Here is a 17,933-nt window from a genome sequence, read left to right as displayed (position 1 = left end):
TAGCTAAAAGCCTCTCAGCATCATCCATCACAGTCTAGTTCTCCCCTGCCTCCTCCCACTATGACAACAAGCTGAACAGATGATTGACTGTCATCTGCCCTCCACACGGAGGCACCTGCATGACACTGAGGCAAATCAAAAAGGCAGGACATGTTGGCGCCGTCCTCACAGCCACATGCCACAACCTTTCCTCTGTGACACATCACTGATCCATTAAAACGCAGAGCAACTGCTGCCTCAGCAGGGTTTTTCACTGAAGATGTCATCACAGTCAAGCAGACGTCTGAAAAATCTCTCCGCCTGTAGATCCACAACTACCCAAACACAGCTGTTACGATTGCCTGGTGTGCACATAGCTCCAGTCAACCGGAGCTGTAATCTTACCTCAAGTAGTGTTAATAAAGTGACACGTGCGTCGTAAACGCTGACAGTGCACATTTTAACTGTGCGTCGCCTTTGCTGAGAACCAGCATGAGATTGGCTGACATCATGGCTAAGGGCTGGCGGAGAAGGAATCACAGATTTGCCTCAACAAAAGGCTTGTTTAATAAACACCATGAATGCTTAAAGGTGATATTGAATGCTTGTATCACACATATATGTTAGTTATTGAGGTCTACTTACATATATTAACTTGTTTTCATGGTTAAAATCCTCCTAATCGCTGCAACCAAGCCGATCAAAATATCTCCTCACTGACGCTCTCGTCAGCCGCGCTGTTTCAGACCAAAACCACACCCCCAGAACCAGGACTGTGTTGTGATTGGCCAGACAACGAGAGCTTTCCTACTGTCCTGTGATTGGCCAGGTACCTGGAAGTGACGTAATAGCTAGGCCAGCTCTCAGATACACAGCTCCCCCTCTGGCACGGTGGATGCTCTGCATCTCAGCAGCTACAACGAGAGTAGTTCTTCTTCTTCTGCGGTTGAATGTATGCAACCGGATGTGCCCGGACTAGTGCCCGCACCAGGAGGCGCTACGGTGGTGAGAGGAGTGGTGAGGTATACTGATGACATCATCAAATTACGGAAGTGCCGATCCGCTTCGCAGAGCCCAGGAAAACAATAAAACACTATTTTCTCAGCAGTGGCTGAACTGTTTGTTCTGAAACTTTAGGGTTTCATAAACGAGGTAATGACGCAGATACACACACAAACGCAGCGTTAATTGGAGCTTCCGGTCTATGTCGCCTTTAAGTCTCTGATATCTTAAGAATATCTTCACAACTTGTTGTTGCCGTTAGATCACGGCACTTCTTTGCAAGCAGAAAATGCTCGACTTCCTCTATGGACTTTGGTGAAGGGAAGTGAGTGGTTTACAATCTTACATTTCTAGGCTGAAAAAGCTACTTTACGGTGAGATATAATGTTGAACATATCCTTAATATTTTCTTAGGTGAGCCTTTTGTTAAGTGGCTGAAAAGATTTGCCGGTGTCCCTTTTGTTAGCTATGTTCTCAGGCTTCTTGTCGCTGTGCCTCATACAAGTTCCTCTACAAAGGCAATTGAATAATTTCCAAATAATGACTATAACAGATTCTAAGTGGTGGGAAAAAAAACCCAATTCAAACAAAATCAATTTTGCAGTGAATTTTAGACAGACTTTACACGCTTTGTATGACAGGAAGTTAACGCCATAACAAACTAGCTAAGAGGCTTTTTACTTCACTTCACTTGTTGGCCATTGAACTGTGTAATATAAACTTATTCAGCCAGTTCAACACAGAAATGTTGTCATACTAAAAAAAAAAAAAAAGAGAAGTAAAACAAATGTCAATAGATATATTCATGGAAATACAACGGAACTAAAATAATGGGATAAAACCAGAACTCTTTCAGCAAGACAGCTCAATTTCATCAAGAATACCGCCAACAAAAAAATCCTCTCCCAGTATTGCTTTGGCACCTTTATCCTTTGTATGGAAAGGCTTTTCTGTGCTTGCACACTAGAGGGTGGAGTCCACAAATGAAATGGAATTACAGACACAAACGATGCATAATCACTGTGGATCACGCGCTGCATATTCATGCTACATTAGTGCACACAGGACTGATGACGGTGTAAACGTGCAGCCTTGCTGTACTCGCTCTCTTTGCCTCCAGTTATGCCAATCAAAATCAGGTAAAATGTAGACATTTACAAGCGCGCGATACTTTTCACGCCGAGGGGTAATAAGCGCTCGTGAAACTAGTCCTTGCGTCGTCTTGTGCGGCTGGGTGTTATTTATCGCCCGGGTGCGGCCCTGCACACGCATCATCAAAGAAAGTGAAGGCTTCCTGTAAACATCACCACACGGAGCCCCTGTAGCCCTGCTCCAGAAACACATATCCCTCAGTCTTCTCCTGTGGATGTGAAATGGCAGCGTTTGATGCCGACTGCTGTGATAACAAAGATATATATATATATACATATATATATGTGTATAATATATATATATATATATATATACACACATATATATGTATATATAAAAAATGCTTTGGAAATCCCGGTGTCGTCTGAGGGATGGCATGAAAGGAATTTGGCTAAATCAATGTTTGACTCCACATTATGAAATTGGCTTCTCCTTTTTTGCTGTGTGCTCTTTCCCATGTCTGTGTGCGCGCAGTCATCTCGGCATCTGCCTGAGTACACATTCAATCACTTTGTGCAATTTACCAAACAAACCATGTGAACATAGACATCTTCTTTTTAAGTCAACGGGCAAAATCAACAGTCCCCACTATATGGAAAACCTCCAAAGATCTGCCCACATACGTGTGTCAGAGCTTATGGTATTGGCATAATCGTATTTTATCCAAAGCTGCTCCCACTTATAATCACCATAAATCTTTTTAACAATTTAACAAATGATCTGTTTATTATTTGGGGGGGGTCTATGCTTCCCTCTATATTACACGATGATTGAATTTCTCACTTGGCTGCCTTTTATATGTGGATATGTGGATATAGGCTGAACTGAGTGAAAGATACAGTGGAGTATGAGACGGGGCTGGAAATAAAAGGATGTCAAATTTTCACCTGAAGCGTTTCCCTTTAGACAGCGCTCTGCTGAGGATAGGTGGGGATCCCGCTGATGAGCCCGGGGCCGCGCTGCCGCTCTTTGCAGATGATCCATGAGAAGTGCAACTCTGCAAAAATAAAGAAGAGCGGAAACATAAAGTGAGCGATAATGCATGGCAACGGTGGCTTCAGGATAAAGTCTTCATTATTAATCCTCGTGCCGCATGTGTAAAAGACACACTTTATTATCGCTTCGCTTGAATTCGCTGGCTACAATGAACATATTCAAACACATCACAGTCAGGTGTTAAGTGTTTCTGTACGTCAAGGGGGGGTTCTCATTCTAGGTTCCCCGAGACTGCAGTCCTGTGATGTTGAAATGGAATAGAATTTAAAAATAGCAATGAGAAAAACAGAGGAGATAACGACACTGGGTCATAGGGTGTCAACAGTCTTTTTGAAATTCACAGTGAGGACAGTCTTTATCATCTTCAGGGAAAGTCCATAGAAGAACAAGAACAGAGAAAAATATTCATGGATATATAAATAAGAAAATGACAGACAAGCATAAAGAATTTAAAATAATCAGAAATATTATTTATATGTTTATAAAATCGGGAAGTAGCAGTGAGTCACCAGGCGCTGACATCAGTGGATGCAACAAGAACTCCATTTGAATGGAGGCTTCTACTTCAGTACACAGTATGCAGTATTTTCCTGAGGAATGAATGGTCTCAATGACTCGTCTCAGCTCTTCTTCTTCAATAGCACACGATATCACTTCTAGTCATGTGGAGGAAAACAGACAATAAAACATGGCAAATACGAGCGGACACCAGAGTGATGGAGAGCTGCGGGTGATGTCTGTGAGTTTCCAGTTTCCAAAAACGGAGCTGACGGATTGATTGAAATTATCAGTTGCAGCAACAATTTACAGCAGCACGGGACACAGTACACAGTCGCCCATGGCCCCTTTATGCTGGTCAAGAAAATCGACTAACACCGCCTAACATTCGGCTTGTGACTGCAGTGGCAATAGATACAATCGGTATTAACTCCGGGGTCAAATGACTCTGCAACAGACAAGGTTTTTTTTTTTTTTTTCAGCTCCTAAAGCTAAAGCCTTATGCTCGGACCACTTTAAAAAGCATGTGTATTTCCATTTGTGGAATGATCTTGACAAAATGAATAAACAAAGTATGGATATAATATAATTTAAATAGCTCGGTTGGAGTAGTTCTCTTTTTTTCCTTTTTTTTATTGTCCATTCAATTTATTTCTTTTTGAGTTTGCATTTTTTAATGGTGAAGAACTTGACAAGCCTATAGGCTTCTTCCTATCCCTTTTCGAACGAGTCAAATGTATACTATAGTCCCACTATATACTATATATATCTCAACTCAGGGGAAACTGAGGTTGGGAAGCACTTTTTCTTTTCAAAACTACAACCCCTATTCTAATAATACAAAGCTAATCTGTGAAATATTCCTTAAATTCTCTGATATCTTGACAAAACATTTGTTCCTTTATCTCACTGTTAGGCAGCATTTCACGCCTGGAAACTGAATTATGTATCACTTTGTAAACCACTGAATCCCTGCACAGAAATCCATAGAGAAAATATAATGATCTATGCAGTATAGTCTCCATCAGTAAGTTCAAATGAGCTTTGTTGTGACACTCAGTTTGAGACTTACTAAATGCAACAGTAGACCAGCAGCGACCACGTCTCCATGAGGTAAAAACAATATCTTTTCACCATGGACTTTGGTGCAGGAGAGTGAGTGGCATACAAAGGTCAGCTTCCAGTGTGTAAAGCTGTCTAATGGTGAGGTAAAGCAGGGAGGATATTCTGTGCCAGTACCTCCTACAACCATACTTCAAAAACCTAAACTATGTCTTTAATGTTCTATAAGATAATGGCTCCATTATTTCAGTGTCAGGGTTGAACAGATAGGAAATCCCTTGTAGTCTTTAGCACTTATTCCCAGACGGCTTGGGACTCACAGGTGGGTCGTGGGAGAACTTTTTGGAAATAAAGAAATTACTCTCAACCTTTTACTTAAGATGTATTTAAATAAAACACGCACGACATGAAAGAGTGACTCTTTTATTGAAGAAATACTGTATCTCTTAAAATGTCTGGTTTATGGCGGAGAAATTAAGCACACATTTGCCCGTATCGTGATGTGACTTAACCCTTCTGTGCCACATCCTGTTTGTGACACTCGTCAAGCAGATTATCAAGCAGATAAACTGAGCTTTAGACTTCCGCGGAACAGCCAATCACAGACAAGATTGACCAGCGCGTCACGCGTTTGTGACGTCAGCTTCTCTGTAACGGTTGAATAACTGCCAGATATCGAAAGTGAACATTATCTTGGAAAAAAGGGGCAGAAGCACTCGCTCATTGAACACCTTTTGACAATTCTAAAGCCATAAAATCAAAATAAATCCAAACGTAACATGATAATAATACTGTTTAGTCCGGTTGAGTACGTTCTCTCCTTTACATTAATATTAAGCCATTCATATTTACACATTACAAGGTACCTCATATAAGACAACTTCAACACAAACAGATTATAAAAAACAGTTTCCCGTCGAGTAACAGGCAAACAGTCGGGCTTAGTTGTTCATGCAGAGTGTCTTTAATTACACTTTACATTTTAAACTGCAGATTAGGGAGGGGTTGCTATGTGAATTAACTCCACACCGGCCCTCACAGCGCGCCTGCTGCACTCAAGAATTAATCCCACACAAGATTACATTAATGATTTCCTAAAGTATGTCTCCCCACAATTCCTTCCCTCTATGCTTATCAAAAACGAACGCCATTATCTTACAACAGGCCTTGGACAAAACTCTGGCACTGTGACCATGACTGCCTGGCCCTCCACCCCCCTCCCCCTCCCCCCCCCGTGAAACACTGAGTCAAAGAGATAATTCTGTTATTCCAGTGACAGTACTCGCTGCACTGCCCCCTCTCTCGCTCTGATTGTACCCCATTAAAGCAATTGCATGTGACTTAGAGCTGGGTCTGGGTTCTCATTGCCAGATAAGCCTCTTTTACTCCCTTACACCCCGACTCCCAGAGGGAGCTGTTACTGCTGTTCACTCGTCGTGCAGGAAAATCGGATCATTTTGGCCACCCTCCCTCATACCCTGCGGCTGCAGTACACGCCGCACTTTCTGGAACAATTGCTGTGGCAAACTCTCCTGGAGGATGATATTTGTGTCAGGGGATAAAATAAATAGCTGGTGACAGACAATGGCAGGGACCTGCATGGCGTAACTCCATTCCTCTTGATCCCTCCCTCTCTCACTTTTGTTGCATTTCAACTCATTTCAAAGAGAGAAAAAAAACAGTGGCCTGAGAGAAAAACAGAAAAAAGAAAAATCAATATTTTTACCATCAACTACAGAATGAGGAGTAAAGCAAACCTTTGCATTTGGAGCAGTTTTACTCCTCTTTTAATTACCACTTGAAATCACAGGTTCTGAACTGCGTGTAATGGGATATTTGACCGTTCCCTAACAAGAACGGCCCTTAGTTTACTTCTAAAAACTCAGCAATATGTTAATTCTCTAAAGCCAGACTGATAGCAAACACAATTTTGTCTCCTTAATCACTTGTTGTTGACAATACACCGGCATGCACCTAGTATATTTTGTACCTGTTGCACAACATTATAAATGATCAAGCTGCACTGACCTGTCATTTTTTTTATTAATTACAAAGCCATACCTAGGAAAATTTCCCATCATCCACATGCTGTCGCAACAGCTGCTGAGCAAATGGCTGATAATCATCCACCGCTCATTTCATTTCCAGAATACCACGACCACTAGTTTATTCCATCTTAAACCTGCAACTTTTACTATCCTGTCAGCGCCACACAGCGCTCTCTCTCTGCGGTTCTCAGCAGAGCGGCGTTCTGATCTGGCGATGCCCAGCGACGTTCCTGTGCCGCAAACAAGAAGTGATTTGTTTTGTGTCAAGAGGCACGGAGGCAGCAGCAGCATTGAGCTAGTGAGATGACTGCAAACAGGATAGACAGAAAACGCACACACACACACACACACACACACACACACACAAGGTTTCAGAAGTGTTTACCACTCCAAAAAAAAAACCCAGTTGTTTAACAGTTCGATGGCATAAATGCTTCTTGTCCCCGCCCGCCCCTGCACTGCTGCTATGCATACACAAACGCTCCTTCAGTCTGGTCTGAAACGACTGCTCGACAGAGCCTGTTTTCAGATAAAGGACGCAGCGTACAAATAATGTTATATCATTTCTCCTCATGAAGATCAAACAGAGGCAGAACAACAACAAAAATCACAAAGGTTACGTACCGCAGCTTTATTTTTCTATGTAAATAAGGGCAGACTAAAGCTCTCTGCACACTTGATAGTTTTTATAATACGATTTTTTTTTACGACAGTCTACACTTTTAGCGAACACACGCTGATGATGATGATGATAAACTATTCCATATTAAGCTTTTAGCATATACACTTCTGCACCTCTGTTTACAGCCTTGGAGAAATCTGGCTCGAGACAGGGGGACTTTGTCCAATCACAGGACAGTTCAGTGAGAGAGAGAGAGATAGGGGGAGGTAGAGGGGGAGAGATATTGCTCCTTTTGGCTGTTCTTATGAGCAGATAAGTGGACAGTGGACAGGTCGTTATTCCAGCACCGGTAATAACTTCTTCTCTGGCAAGTAATGTAATAAATGCAAAGAGAATCCGACGGTAAACGCAATAAAACACATGTCAAGGTGTGTGTAGTGTTTCAGAGACGGACAGATGCCCTTGGGTCGTCTGCCACATCTGTGCCTGATACACTTAATGTGACTAAACCAAGCAATCGCTTCTCCATTCTTCAGAATGGGATGCATCCGGGTTTTCTCTTTTCCCTTTCATATTATAAAGTATAATGAGCACCAGCTCATCACCACCAGATGCTGACTTCATCTGTTTTGTTTTTTTTCCATATTATTTATTCACATAATCACACTTTAAGTGATGGTTCAGGTTTTTGGAAATGTGGTTGATGAGCACTGAGACAGTCAGCGCTGACTGTGCCGCGTGCACCTCCAGCACCACAAACCAGCCCGAGACATGGAAGAAAACTGACTTTAGCCACAAAAGGCTAAGCTAATAAAATGTACATCTACTACACCCAAGTACACCTAAGTCTGTGACATCTTAAGAGTCCGTTAAGTCACTTTATCTCACAGTTAAACGGCCTTTTTTGGAGTGGGAATTGAACTTTGTAAACTGCTCACTCTCCTGCACCAAAGTCCATAAAGAAAAGAAGTGTTTGCAGCCTGCAGGAACGTGGCAGTGGCTGGTCTTCTGCTGCCTTGTCTGGTGAGAGTGTGATTTTTATTCTAAATGAATCTGAACAAAGGATTTCAAACACAGACGTCACAAAGTAACACATCTGGACATCATACAGGACGAAGGCAGCAGTGGATCCTCTACTCCAGCGTGCTGTAATGTTACAGTTTTTGTTCACCTGAGAATTATTTGTCATTTCACACCCATTTTTCTGGGTTGTTGTCGATGTGCAAAAAGCATTTACAATGTCACTGCACTAAAAGATTTCCCCTCTGTCTTCTGCTCCTTTTTTTTTTGGATCTCTGACAACATAATGTGAAAACTACTGGTGTTCAGAAATTGGTGCAGTATTGACTCGGAGAAAGAAGACACTGTGTCTTGTGACCTCAGAGCTTCAAATGATTGACTTTGGTGTAACAGAAGCCTGGTGGCACATACAGTAAGAGATGTTTTGGGAACACAGCGCTCTGGTGTGCGCGGCTCTGTTCCTTCCCAGTCCTCATGCAGTATTCCATCAGAAAGTTCACCTGTAGCTTTGCACTCTTCCTCACAAAGGCTTGTTACCACCCACGAAGCGTCTGGCTACTGGGAATTGAGTTTTTGAGTCTGTGTCTTTCCAGTCTGTGTGCCCTTATTCCTTCATGTGGCAGCGTGTCTGTTTGACTGGAGAGTCTCGTGGGTGTCCATCACCTTTGATTTCAGACATATTTTTTTTATTGCCACAGAGGTTGAGTCGAATATGAGAGAGAGATGGGTGTTTAACGGTGCTATCGGTTTTTTTTGATTTTCTTTCCCTTCCCAGTGATTAGGAAGGAGTCACACTCTCCATACATGACTTAACTGTTTGGACGTGTGTGCATTTGCGGTTAAGTGCAAACGCGTAGGCAGGTCATATATGGCTATTCGTCTTAATTTGACTTTCATTTATGGATAAGCTAACGCGCGGGACCGTTTCCAAATGTTCCAATTATGTCATGGTATTGGCAATCACGGATGGATCTAACACAGCAATATCTACAAATGCAGTGGGCAGAGAGGTGAGATACACGAGTCTGGCACTGTTACTGCAAATGCAAAGAATTGAGGCAGTTACAGGTGCATATTCACCCGTTCATCTTGCCATTAGACAGCCTTGCCCCACTGGAAACTGAAGTTTGAGCCGCTTTGTGAACCACTCACTCCCCACCCAAGAAAGTCGACACAGAAAAACCAGTGAATTTACATCACAGCACATCTCCACCAATAAGTTAAAAGGTGTTACTTGAACATGAACATCCATCCTGAGTGATCACTCAGATCATGTATACAGATCACTCCAGATGCAAGTCTGAATGCTTCTGCCCTGATCCCATCCCAAAATTCCTGTTCCAAGGTGGTTGGTGTATGAACGGCTGTATTTCTGTCGATGCAGGAAAGCGATCTTTGCTCATGGATGGATTAGAGACCGCCTCCTCAGTTCACGCCCTCTGACCAACGGTTGATTTAGTTACAGCCCCAGCCACAATATTCCCACTGATGGCCATATGATTTGTTTCTTTCTCAAAGAAGTCACACATATGGCTCATACTGGTGTTAAATTTCATGGACTTTCTAATGTGAAACATTTTAATATGGGGGCCCACTTTATTAAGATGATAATTGACAAATCATGACAATCATAATCTTACTGCCTTTTCTGTATAGTGCCTAACATTATTGGAATAAATAAACCAGTCATTTGCAAGAGATACTGTATATCTTTGATAAATTATTCACAACTTCATTTTATGCATGTGTTATTTAATAATATTATTATTATTTTTTTTAAAAAGGGCTGGAAAGATGTCATAATTGTGACATTTCACACCCACGGTGTCCCTGTGCATGAAGGGAATGTGTGCGCAACTCTCTGTGGGCACTGAGTGCTAAAATAGAGAGTGTTTAAATCAGCTCTGTCGATAAAAGAAAATCACCTCTTCTTCTTCTTCTACTACTGCTACTTTTTGTAATGTCGGGCGAACAAGACGTGATTTACAGAACTGTAGCGTTCGTCTTACCTGTGTGAAAGATAAATACGGACCCTCAAAGGTCCCCAAACGTTATTTCTGTGTCGTGTACTATCAAGATATAATCTCACATTGTTTTATCATTATCTTATCATTACAAACAAATAATAAATAAACGGTCCTGCGGTCCGGGATGTAACCCCGCCTTTCGCCCTATGTCCCCTGTGAGCCTCATGGAGGATAAAGCAGTAGATGAATATAGACCCTCTATAGAAAACTATGCTTTCCACAAGCAATTAACGCAATCAACAAGTTCCTAAGGTTATAAATACTACAGGAAGATAATGCATTTATTATCCAGTCATCATGTTTTCCATTAAATATCTCGTGCTCTCAAGATCAATGTGTGCACTTGAAAAGTATATATATTTTTTCCCTGGGACTTTAGGGACTCTGTAGATGTGGAATGAGAGCAGTACAAAAAATAAATATAAATAAATAAAATATAGCCTTTTTGGCAGTATCTGGGAGAAAATTTCCAGCTGCGATCAGATCATCTCTAATGTCAGCAAATACTGTGCGAGTCTTCGCCTCGCTACTCCACGCCCACCTCGACAGAAGATGTCCTGGGAGTTCAGGAAGTTGATGTATTTTTTTTTGGGTTGGAGGTTTAAGGACGCAGCAGCAATGCATCAGTTTGTCGTGCAGCCATGCCAAAGAGAATGGACTCCAGTTTGAGTCTCCCCTCTGCTGCACATGCCTCAAAAGGAGCGTTTGTTTCCAGCGTGTTCAGCCTCCATGTTCTTGCCTCAAATCCACGCAGAAAAAAAACAAAGAACAAAGCGCATCATTTTCTTACGCTTCATCAAATATTTCCCGCCTCCTTAGGAACACAGCGCTCTGTTCTCCCAGCTAAAGGGTTGGAATAGTCTGTCGGCTTAACTTTAAAGAAGCACCGGGGAACTTTTAGAGAACATACGCCACCCACGGCACATGATGGTTACAAGCTGAAGGGAGTGGGTGTTAGTGTCGCAGTGGTCAGAGGGCTGCTGTGTCAAACACGTGGAATAACCGTTCTCTTGGTCTGTTCAGCTTATGCTCCCTCCTGGAACGCTTATAACCACTGATCTTTCACATTCCACTAGAAGCTTCCCCTCACGCTGTTCTATTATAGCCTGTGTTGTCTTTTCTTCTTCTCTTTGCCTCACGCCTACTTTCCTCCCTGCGTCCGTCTCTCAAAGCGCTTTGTTCATGGCTATAGGTAGAAGGATTCACTAAATGCCTCGTATATTCCCACCACCTCATGTTGCCTGTGATAGAGTTAATATGATGGCAACAGGACAATAGGCACGAATCTGAGTGAAACACATGCACCGATGTGCCCGCGAATGAGCTTTTGGGACTCTTTAGAGCTTCAAGGCTTCTCCGCGGAGCGTCATGAATATGTCTGTGCAGCTGTGGATTCGTACAACGAGTGCTCACCCATTTTGTCTTTTTTCTTTTCTTTTTTCATACTTCTCCTCCGAAACACAGCTTTTTAACAGCTACAACATTTACAGAAAAATGTTGTACCGCGTCTCGAGCTGCCAACTGCTTCGAGCAATAATCTAAAATGACACCCCTCCCCTCCCCCCAATAAAAAAAAAAAGCTTTTAAATTGTTCCAACTGCAGTTGTGTGGGTGCGACTGCAGCGTTCGAGAGGGTGTTTGTTTCAGTGGGTGACACTAGGACGCTGATGCATTATTGAGGAGCCTCAGCGCAGGCTACGCTAGGCAAACAACAGCAATGACGGCGCAAGGCTGGGCCCGAGTGAGGGGTTCCAGGCGACGACAAACGCATCTGTGTCGAAACACAAATGTGCCAGAAGAAAAAATTGATTTGTCAACTGAGAGGCACCCGCTTGTTTCAGCACCTTTGCATAAACACACTTGCAGAAGTCAAATATTCATTCATGTTCTTGCAGAACCCTTCTCGATGCAATCCAAACCATGATCAATGAGGATTGGGTACCTTGCTCAGGGGCCTTTGACCTGGCAGGGACTTGAAGTAACCCTTCAGTCACAAGCCAAGATCCCCTTCCACTTGACCATGGGCTGCCACATTACTTATGGAAGAGTTGATTTATTTTTTTAAAGTTCTAGGGCCCAAATGATATCATCTGCCCCATGAGTACCCTAACCCAACACTGCCGCCGTCTTTACATGATGTATGTCTACAGACGCCCCTGTTTTCATTTTGCATTAATCCCTTCACTCTACCAAACATCCAGAGCAGCAGAATCCACTTTTGAAAATGTTTGTGGGCAATTCCTGACATTTTCAGTCACACTCCCACTGAGCTGTTTGCCCCTCTCCCATCAGAGCAAGACTGAAAAAGCGCTTCTTCCAGGATGCTGTGAGACTGCTGCACTGTTCCACTCCTCTGCTTCCAAACTGTTGCACTTCAACAGCTGCAGCACAGCTTTTTTTTCTAACATTGCTGTTATTTATTAACGTGTTGGTTTGACTTATATATTGTCTTGAGGTTGCCTTTTACTGATTTTTATTGATTAAATTGAACTCGTGGTACCATATCTCGTTACTCATGTTCCTTACATGTTAAATGAGAAATAAAGCTCCTTGATTGCAGGTATCTTGCTTTACTAGCTTTACTATGTAGCTGTTCCACCCTGTCTACGCTGAAATGAAGCCAGGCAACACACAAAAAAAACTAATAAACAGAGAAAAAGTCATGTGGAGCTGATAGGGTTAAAGGTCAGTCAGTCAGTCATCATCTACCGCTTTATCCTCTGCCAGAGGGTCGCGGGGGGTGCTGTGCCAATCTCAGCTACATCGGGCGATAGGCGGGGTACACCCTGGACAGTTCGCCAGTCCATCGCAGGGCCACACACAGATAGAGACAAACAACCATTCACTCTCATACTCACTCCTATGGTCAATTTGGAGTGTCCAATTTACCTATCCCCACACTGCATGTTTTTGGACTGTGGGAGGAAGCCGGAGTACCCGGAGAGAACCCACGCACACACGGGGAGAACATGCAAACTCCATGCAGAAAGGCCCTTGTTCCAACCGGGGCTCGAACCCGGGTCTTCTCGCTGCAAGGCGAGAGTGCTAACCACTACACCACCGTGTGGCCAGGGTTAAAGGTATTTAAGTATAATCAGCATTATACTGTGTATAACCTTTGTTATTATTCTGCCTCTGTTTGATAATCGCGAACAGAAATGTCACGTTATTTGCATGCTGTGCATTTCTGTGGAGCAATACTATCAGACCCGACTGAGGGACCGTTTGTGTGTGAGCAGTGGCAGCACAGGGCCGGGTGGGGACAAGAAGCTTCGTCTTTGTCTCGTCAAAATGCTGAACCACCGGGTTTTTCGAGCAGCAGAATTCATTTTTCACTACTCGGGGGCACTTTTCTGTGATTTCAATCCCCTTCCGACCTGTTTGCAGTCCCCTCGCCAAACCACCGCAATGTTGCCTCCGTCTGTCTTGACATCAAATGAATCACTTCCTGCGTGCGGCACAGGAATGACAAGATCCGAACAGCACCTCTACACTACACTGTGTGAAATATGGAGAGTTGAAAAAAAAATTTTGGGGAGGAGAAAACAATGCGTGACCATTATGGGGGGCATTCGGGGAAGCGCTAATGCGTTCTGGTGATTGCACTCTCTGTGAGACCTTTAAAAATGTGCATTAGGTTCCAATTACCTTGGGAGTCAGTGAAGGCATCAGCCTCATTAGTGCCATGTTCATCCTCCAGCTGCTCTGCTGTGATTGACGCGGCAAGTTGTCTTTTTCTCCCACTTTTTTTCATTTATTTATTTATTTTTTTTACTCAAGCAGGACTTTGGCACTTGCTGGCACAGACAGCTCCTCCCTCCCCACTTCCACCTCTTCGAAAAGTCTCGTTGTGTTTCTCAGTGAATTCATAATTTGATCGCATCCCTGACAGCCTTTATTTTAGTTTGTTTCGGTCCCGCTGCAACTGTTTTAGCGGCACGAGAAAGAGCCCTGTTTGCAGTACAGGGAGTATTGGAAACACCTGCTAAAGCGCACAGAGTTGGAATACCACTCGCAAAGTGCCATTTAGCATTATTTGTCCACTGCACGGCGTTGTCGCTGCGCTTGCACGGTGAATCCTGCAGATTAGAATGTCCAATCTGCAGTTTGTCACAGGGACCTGTCATTGTGAACATGACAAGCACATTTTTCCCATCTTACATATGAGGCTTTTTTTTCTCAGAAACTATAACCCCCCCCCCCACCACACACACACACACACACACACTGTCTCTCTGCTCACTTCAGATTTGTGTGTAAACAAAAGGCTTAAGGGAAATTATTAAGACGAGCATCATACATCATCCTGTCACGCTCTCTGTCAACTGGTGTATCTGTGTGTGCGTGAGTGAATACACTGTACGCACGAAGTACACAGTCTATATATTGCGTTACACAGAGACTCACCTTTTGGGGTTGGAGGCTGTATTGAAGCCTGGGAGCAGATTTGGACATAAGGCCAGATGCGTTGACACTGCAGTCCCTCAGGCTGCGACTATCAGAGAAATGAGCCTGGAGTTTTTCTCTGTGTCTCCTGTGGGGAGAGCAGAAGCAGAAGCAGAGGAGAAAGAGACAGAGAGAGAGAGAGACATTGCAGTATTATTTATAAAAAACAAAGAGATAACAGCAAACAAAAGACGGTTTCTTGGACGAGGTGATGGTATCGTTCATGATTTGCTGATTGCTGTGGTCAGGACATGTCCCGCTCTCTCGCAATGATTGTTCACTCAGAGTGTGTAACTGTGTTTTATTCGTCTTCTTCTGTGGTGTTTCGTGGCAGTTAATATCTGTAATGTTGCATTACTGCTTCCTTCTTCGCTTTCCTTTGCACACGTTGGCCCCAAACTCTGTTACTGTTACTTTTAACGGCAGCTCTGTTCCTGACACATGCTTTTCTTTTTCCACCTGAATGACACTGCTCCATCATTGCGACCTGGCACATGAAGAAACACTCACATTTGGAAAGAGTAACAAATACAGTGACACGTGTCACTTCCACATAAAAGGTCAGATAAAAAGAATAAAAATACGTTATTTATATCCAATGATTGTAAATATTGTTTTGTCAAAAGATTAAACGCACACACATGATTCAACTTAAACTCGCAAAGCCCCGGCAACACCACAAATACAAGAATTTTACTTCATCTCATATGCCAACTGCACTCAATTTGAGGTTTTCTGTTATCATGGTGGTTTTAGTCAGAGCCTCCTTCAGTCCAGATACCTTCAGAACATATTCACCACTATTTTACATCGTTACCAGCTGGAAAGTGAAGTTTGTAAACCGCTTGTTCTGCAGCACCAAAGTCCATTATGGAAATCTGTGTTTTTAGCTTATGGGGGGACACAGGAGCTGTCGGTCTGCTGCTGCCTTGTTTGGTAAAGTTTGTGACAGTCTAGTAAACCCCGAATGAAGGATTTCAAACCCTAAAGTCACAAGATAACACATTTGAGCTGACTGATTGAGGAAGCAGTGGATTAACCTCTCTTGTGTGCAGGGATGTCAAATCACAGATTTCCTTATGGGCTTTGGTGCATGGAGTTTGTTTGCAAACTTAAGTTGCAGCCAGAGAAGGCTGGTAACACAGGAGATTATGAAGGAATAATACATGTACATCAATAATACAGTATTTAGAAAACAATTGGAGAAAAACCCCGTTGAGAATCACTCGATCTAAGAAACATTAGTGACACATTCTGAACAGGTAAAAGGGACAAAGCCACTCTGATCCAAGTCATATGAGGGCATTGTTTTATAGCTGTAACAAAGGTTTGATGGTAGTGCAACACACTCGAAAAAGACATAAAAACAGCATTAGGAGAGTTGATGTCTGGCAGTGCAAATGCAAAGTGAAAATGTTTCTGAGGCAATGAAGCATGAAACCTCCATTTCATGCCTTTTGACAACATTCTGACAAAAGAAAGTCAGGAAGACAAAAACCTCTCAAAAAATACTGCCACAGACGTTAGATTAGATTCTTACATCACAGAGGGAAACTAGAAGAAACAAAACCCCAAAACTGTTTGGTTGGTAACATGTTTATATTCACACATAATGTAAAATGATGTGTAATCAATGACAGCGGAGTAAACATGTCACATTAATGGTGCTGAGTAGGGAGTCGGAAGCAGATTTGCTGCACAGTAAACAGCTTAATGATATCCACCTAAACATTATAAATCTCTCTCTTTCCCCCTTACAACCACGAAAGGAGGAACTCGCGAGGAAAGTGTGAGAAGGAAAAGTGAAACGCTATAAACACAAAGAAACTGAGGAGGTTTCCGATTGGATTAAAAATGAATTGACGCTTAAGACTTTTGGATTAAATGTTAATTCACCATTAAATGTTCATTTTGGACATGAGGTTGCTAAACTCCCTCTGCAGCTGAGGCCTGTTACATTTTCACCTAATTAAAGGATGTGGGGAGATGTGCAATCTGGGCGAGGAAATGTCTGAAGAACAAGAGACGGTGTGTAACAGTGAGAGTGGTGAAATACACGATAAGATAAGATAAGATAAGATAAAGATAATCCTTTATTACTCCCACAATGAAATTGACATTGTTACAGCAGCAAGACTGTCAAGGTAAAGCAAATAAAATAGAATATACAGTAAAGACATATTCATTGTTTGCCTCGATTCAATACGCTCACAGACTAACTACCACCTTTAGTATGTTACAGTACATTGTTTATAAAGGTTATTGCACAGCTCAGCCCACGATAATCAACAGCTAATGTGGATATTTGTCAAACGCACACTGTTGTCCCGCTTAAACTCCATGAACCTTGTAATATAAAATTGCCTTTTAATGGCAGACCTTTAAAACGTAAAGGTGTCTCTGTGTCTCGAACTCCTCTGTGTAACAGCTGGAAAGTTTAGGTTGAAAAACGCTCACTCTCCTGCACCAAAGTCCATTGAGAAAATCAGTGTTTTTAGCTCATGGGAACACAGCTGTTGGTCTACTGCTGCCTCGTTTGGTAAGTTTGTGTCAGTCTGGTAGGAGTCAGCAGTTTCCAGGTAGAAAAGGCTGCTACATTGTCACATCAGAGAAGGGACTTCAACTCCGATGTTTTGTGATGCGAGAGCTGTGAATAATTATATGTGTATCACTTCCTGTCGGAATGTCTGGGTGAGGCCATGTGAGCCAGCGGGCAAATATCCGGCCTCCCGCGTGCTGAAAGCCAGGCACCAACCCTCGCTAAGACGCTTCGGCTGTTGCGACTGCGTCTGACTCAGACAATCTCCTGCTGTGTTCGTCATATGTTCACAGCAAACTTCAAAGAACGCGCGGACCCCATTTTCTGGACGTTTTCCAGGGTATTAGTCTGAACAGCTCTTCTGAACTGTAAAGCCAAACTGTATTTCTGGTCAAGAAATCCAGGTTTTGGGATGGTTTCTTGTCAATTATTCATGAGGCGGTCATGGGTGGTGGTGGTGGTGGTAGAGCAGGTCATCCTCTAATCTGAACATTAGCGCTCGGATCCCTGGCTGTGCCAAAATGTCTTTGGACAGGGCCCTA

The 17,933-nt window shown here is 42.9% G+C and overlaps 1 protein-coding gene across 2 annotated transcripts in view; it reads right to left on the bottom strand.

Annotated features, from left to right (window-relative positions):
* The window catches only part of nrg3b (neuregulin 3b), a 259,587-nt gene that overhangs the window by 20,266 nt on the left and 221,388 nt on the right, over positions 1-17,933 (bottom strand). For both annotated transcript variants that reach the window (XM_058621792.1, XM_058621794.1), the window contains exons 6-7: positions 14,814-14,940; positions 3,021-3,130 (exon numbers count right to left, since the gene is read on the bottom strand). In XM_058621792.1, the coding sequence (XP_058477775.1) occupies positions 3,021-3,130; positions 14,814-14,940 (237 nt within the window). The remainder of the gene's footprint in view (positions 1-3,020; positions 3,131-14,813; positions 14,941-17,933) is intronic.

Source organism: Solea solea, chromosome 21 (assembly GCF_958295425.1).
Source record: "Solea solea chromosome 21, fSolSol10.1, whole genome shotgun sequence".
Taxonomy (NCBI): Eukaryota; Metazoa; Chordata; class Actinopteri; order Pleuronectiformes; family Soleidae; genus Solea; species Solea solea.
The sequence above is the reverse complement of the archived record's forward strand: the minus strand, read 5'-3'. Positions and strand labels throughout refer to the sequence as shown.